Consider the following 6000-nt stretch of genomic DNA (forward strand, 5'->3'; position numbering starts at 1 on the left):
TCACCATCCTACCAGCAGCCAAGGGAAGATGCACCATCATCCTCAACACAGCTGACTACCACGCCAGAATGACTACACTTCTCAGCAACAGCAGCACTTAGGAGACCCTGAAGAAAGACCCCACTAAGTACAAGAAAAATGTACTAGACTGCCTACAACTGTACAAAACATACTAACCCTAACCCCGGGGAGAGACCACACAATGCAAAGCCACTATCTTGGCACCCCTCGTGGGGGGACACCCCACAACACATCCAAAACACCACAGACTTCACCTCCAAGGTCAAAGACTTGCAACTTTCACAGGATGAAACCACGATGTCCTTCAACATCACATCGCGTTTCACCTGCATACCCACAAATGAAGCTGTAGATTTTCTACAGAAAGAAGCATGGATGCGCCATGGGTTCCCTGTGTCAGCTGTCGTGGCCAATCTCTGCATGGAGGAAGTGGCAAACTGGGCCCTGAGCTCCTTCAGAGGAACTACACCAAGCTACAACAAAATCCAAGAAGCAGAGGCCTTCAAGGAACACATAAAGTCAGTCAGAAACATCTATCATCTAAATATCACCAGGGAGGATAACAAGGACAGACGGTTACCTTTCCTGATTGTCTTGCTTCAGAGTTAACCAGTATCAGTGGCTTGTCAACAAATGTCCATGCTACCATGACATCTTTTTTGCGACAGCTGAACAACAAACGATACTGTTAACCAACTGTAGGAGAAACATTTGGGGTACATCAAACAGGAAAAACAAGACATTTCGAGTCAAAAGTCTGAGGACTTTACATGGTGTTTATAGAGCCGTGGAAAAAGGAACGAGAAAAGCAGCTTTTGGTGTTGAACGAATGAAAAATGATGAGCAAAACTCTCTGAGTCGAGGTTTAACAAGGATCAGAGACCTCCAGTCCATCAATGCTCTGACCTCCTCTGTGTGTGCTTATTAAATCGAGGAAGAACTAGCTGCTGCGGTAAAGGCTAAATTACTCCTGGGCACCCTCAGATGTATCAATTCCTTCATCATCTTTAAGTCCCACATCCCCAGTAAATACTTTCTTTGTTCATAATACCAGAGGCTAATTCCAGTCTGAAAATCCCGGTGATCTATTGCTTTTCTAAAACTGAATGGCTGAGCAGCACACGCTCCCTGGACTAACCTCGTGGCAAATGGCTTGTTTTGTCAAAATGGTTAATGTCGCCACCGTCCTGCGGTATAGTGGCACAAATCCATCAGGGTACAAAACAGGCCTTTCAATAATAAATAAGCTGGAAGACGAGAGGCCAATAAATCACAGAACGAGCCACGGCAGTGAATTCCACCGGGACATCTTTGGTGCTGCCCTCCATAAAAGGCGCAGCACGTTATTAAAAGTCAGCTAGTTTAACAAGTAGATTGTGTTTGTTGTCCTCTGGTACCTGCTGCTGGGGCTTGCATTACACTGCTTTCATTCTTTCAGTATCACAAAAAGCTTTGGTGGAAAAGCACACAGCAGGATTAAGGTAGTCAGATTATTTTTGTTCTGCAGATTCTGCTTCTGACAGCATGTCCTTGAAATACAGAACTGAGAAATGATTCCGTTTTCTTCTTTTATATCTAACTTGGCTGCAGTCACGAAACTGTACAGTTGTCTCTGTCGACTAAACTCAACTCATTCTCCTCTTCCCCTTTTCTCGTCCTCTTTCCTTTCAACCGCACCTTGCTCTCGTTCTCCTCTAAAAATGTCTCTTGCTGCCTCTCTCACTTTATCACGACGAGTGTTGTTATGCAGGCCGAGGTCTGGGGATGTAAACCAGCACCAGCCAATGAGGTCATTTTCTAAATTTGAGCTCCGTCCTGCTTCCGTGTCCGTGGAGAAGACACAGCCAGCAGCAGGGAAGTGCGGGATGAATCACTGACACCCTTTTGGAACTGTCTCACAGATCTGCCCAGACCTGAGTTTTGGCCCCTTATTGGGATAAAGCCACTCAAAGATCCTGATCAAGTGTATGTGCAGTTGGGTCTGCGCGTGACAATTGTCCTCTGTGGTTTGTGAGCAGGCTGCACATGGAGGAAACAAAATGAGCCACTTTCTATTCTGAGAGATGAAACCAGGACAGTCAAGGAGACCAGGACTCAGCTAAATGCTCCACTAAATGGTTTCAAACTTGACTGCAAGCCCCGCCATGTTCCTCTGCACATACGCTCCACCTGCACTCTCACAACTAAAGTGCATATGAAGCACATGAATATGTGCACAAGCAAACTAAAGCGGAGGATATGGCTGCCACCTGTTGGTGATTCTGGCTAAGTTTACTCGGTCACCTTGTCATTCTCCCCCTGATGGCGCAGCACACTCAATTATCGTCTGTGCTGCTGAGGACACATGAATCACATGCAGTCCATCTATTATTGTGGGGTTATTATTAAGACTGGCAGACCCTGGACTTCCAATGTCCTTTGAATTTGCAGATACGTCAAACAACGCAGAACGATAACAAAGTTACTGTGAATGTGTATCTCTGTCAGACCCTGTTCACCTTTGTATTCATCACACACAATAAAAACAACCACAGACTGATGCATTGAGCCAAGCCGGCATTTTACTATCAGTCATACATTTTTTATTGTAGTCTACTAATCTGACAAAATGGTGGGTAAAAAAAAAAAAAAAAAAAAAGAAAAAATGCTAAAGAGCCAGTTTGTTGTGAAGGCACTTGCAGTATCTTACTCATGAATGTTCCAGTGAGAGAATGCAGACACTCATTCACCTGATCACCAGAACCCTCACATGTCAATGCGTTCACTCGCACGGCTTCTATCTCACTACACACGCAGAACAAATTAGGTCACGGCATAAAAACACATTCAGTATTCGCCACTATTTTTGGTTTGCAGAGTAAAAGAAAACCAGCGTGTCCAAAATTCTCAACACCTCACACACACAGACACACACACACACACACACACATACACATTACATGCATGTACATACTCTCTCTCACACACACACACACACACAGAGTTAACACTCACATCTCACTCCTTCCCTCCTGTTGCCACAGCAACGCAGCACTTGTCTTGCTGCCGTGTCTCAGTGACAGCACATGCTCCCAATAAAGAGGAAAAAAAAAAACACATCTGCAAACAGCAGAGAGCGAGAGCGCACAAACACACCACCATCAACTGTACGGCACACATACAAAACAAAATGTACACCGTGCTGCAGGGTTATCTCTTTCACACACACACACACACACACACACACACGGGTTTGTGCAGCTATTCTTCTTCAGACACTGCACTGACTTCCATTCATTTGCACAGCCTGAACAAATCGTTGTTCTTAATCTCACAGTCACTACTTAATGCCTGACTCTAACCTTAACCTAACCACAATTCAAATCTTGAACCCTAAACATAACCAGTTCCTCAGAAATGAGGTCCGGCCTCATTACAACCAGGTTTTGGTCTCCGTGAGGACTGCTGGTCCTGAGAATGTCAGTGTTTATGCCAGAAAAGGTGTACTAACAGACACACACACACACACACACGATGACAACACACACAGATACAACAAAAAGACAAAAAAAAAGAGAAAGACTAAACTTTCTGATCAAATGTAACAAAGTTCTTTATGTTTTCTTTTTTTTTTTAGTACTGATAAGGGACCAGAAGCCACAAAATAATAACCTAATAATACTAATAATTATAAATATAAAAATATAGATTGAAAAACGATTGAAACTGTCAAAAAAGTTAGCCACATTAAGAAAACGATGAAAGAGGTTAAAAGAGATTTTAAAAGGGGGATAGGGAGCTTGTCAGTTTCCCGACAAACACACACACACACACAAAGGACACTGCATCAGTTTCACTTCATTTGGACAACCTTAACAAAGTGTTATTCCTAACCTCAGCCATAACCAGTTAATACAGAACCCTCACTTTATCTAACTATAATTCACATCCTAACCCTTAACTGAACCACTTCATCTGAGTCAGGTTCTGCCTCATCAGGACCAGGTTTTGGGCTCCATGAGGACCACTGGTCCTGCAAAGGTCAGTGATTATGCCAGGAAGTATACACACATGCACTTTTCCCACTCCTCCTCACTCCTGCTCTCTGGAGGAGACAAGAGAGCCACAGAAGTAACACAGAGATCATGGAGATCACAAAGTGAGTGTGTCCATACCTCACAGTTGCGTCCTGTGAAACCCTGGCTGCATGTGCAGCTGTACTCCCAGGTGTCCTGTGGCCTGCCAGCAGAGGGGAGGGCCAGGCAGAAGCCCCCGTTGAGGCAGGGTCGGCCCTCGCAGGGGTCCGGGCGAGGTGTGGACTGGGTCGGCGTGGGCTCAGCTGGAGCCGGAGTGTCCGGGGCCAGCTGGAAAGGAGAAGAAGGGACGACTCCGATGCTGCTGCCGCTGCCGCTGCTGCTGCTGCTCAGAACCAGGAGGAGAAGCATCAGAGAGGATGTGAAAGGCAGTGGAGTCTGAGTGGGACGGCAGCAGAGAACTGCCGGCACACTGCACACACTCATCCTCATCCTGTTCCTCTCAGGCTGCTTTCTTCTTTCCTCTTTTTTTGTTGTTGTTGTTGTTGTGATGGTGGTGTGTTTATTTCTTTTCTTTTCCTCAGAGCTGACTGGGCTCAGCAGCACCTGAGAGGTGTGTGTGTGTGTGTGAGAGAGAGAGAGGAGGCAGTTAGGATGCTGAGGCTCAGCTGTGCGCAGGGAGAGAGCGACTGACTGGCTGCTGCTGATGATGGAGAGGAGGCTGAGAGAAAGAAAGTAGGGATGCAGGAGGAGAAGGGGGAGGGCTCTGTGCTCTTTTTTGTCTCTGAGTCACAGTGACGACGATAACTGACGACACTCAGCCATCCACTCCCACTCCACCTCCACCTTCATGCACACTCTCTCTACCTCTCTTTCTCTCCCTAATCTCTCTGTCTCCCACCTGCTCTTACATGCAGAGCAGATGAGGAGCTCTGCGTCCTGCTCATTTAGAGTCTCATCATCCATAACCTCTCCTTTGAGCCAGCCTTACAAGAAGGAAGAGAGGAGGAAGAGGAGGAGGAGGAAGGTGGTGGTGGTAGTGGATGAAAATGCTCATCAGCTACTCCTTAAGCTTTAGCTGCTTGCCACTGAAACACAGGCAAACTTAAAAGGAGAAGATGTGCCTAAAAACAGCCGACTCATGCTGTTTAATGAGTCTCGACAATCAAAATTGAGCCGAACACTGAAAGTGGGTCATATTTACATGATTTTCCTTTGGGGGGAAAATATCAGCGTGCAGTGTAAAGGTCCCACACTTCAACTCCACATCAAAGTGAAAAAGAAAATGCATAATGAGCATAAAACAGGAAATAAACAAATTAATACTGCATAATTTGCCGCTTCTGCTGTTGTTTTACACCGTTTGTGCTCGTGAAAAGTGGCACAACATTTGTTGCGAGAGGATCAATGGGAAGAGACAATTACTGATGCGCAGATTTGCTTTCGGTTTTTGGAGTTCTCTCTAATGACTCCACTGCAGATTACACTTCACACACTCCTCGCTTTGTGAAGTATCACAGGAAACTGATACGGCGGCCTGCGCATTTGAGAAAGGACATCAGTCGTCTTTGTTTGCATAAGCTTCCGAATCATTCACAACACACACACTCTGGCTTAGCTGCTGTAGAAACATGGTGGATCTAAATCCCGAGTCTAAAGTACAGATAAAAGGCAAAGTCTAACGCTACAAAAACCAAGAATTATACACTTCTACAAAAACATTTAGGGTTAGTATTCTGCCAACATACTAGACCTCTGACATTAGATTTAGAGGCAATATTTGCACCTGGATTGCGCTTGCAGTACAATGTTTGGCAAAATGAAGTGAATGTAAATAAATGTATTATTATTATTACTACATTCATACATATATATCTATATGTACATATATATATATATATATATATATATATATATTCATTTATTTACATTCACTTCATTTTCCCAGAGACTCACAGGTTGCGGG

At 44.8% G+C, this 6000-nt stretch overlaps 1 protein-coding gene across 1 annotated transcript in view; it reads right to left on the reverse strand.

Moving 5' to 3' along the window:
* The window catches only part of dner (delta/notch-like EGF repeat containing), a 46119-nt gene extending 41348 nt beyond the window's left edge, over window positions 1-4771 (reverse strand). The window contains exon 1 of the mRNA XM_058634846.1: window positions 4176-4771. Coding sequence (XP_058490829.1) covers window positions 4176-4526 — 351 coding nt within the window. The 5' untranslated portion in view covers window positions 4527-4771. The remainder of the gene's footprint in view (window positions 1-4175) is intronic.
* Between the last annotated feature and the right edge of the window lie 1229 nt (window positions 4772-6000).

The sequence above is a fragment of the Solea solea genome, chromosome 7 (assembly GCF_958295425.1).
Source record: "Solea solea chromosome 7, fSolSol10.1, whole genome shotgun sequence".
NCBI classification, from domain to species: domain Eukaryota; kingdom Metazoa; phylum Chordata; class Actinopteri; order Pleuronectiformes; family Soleidae; genus Solea; species Solea solea.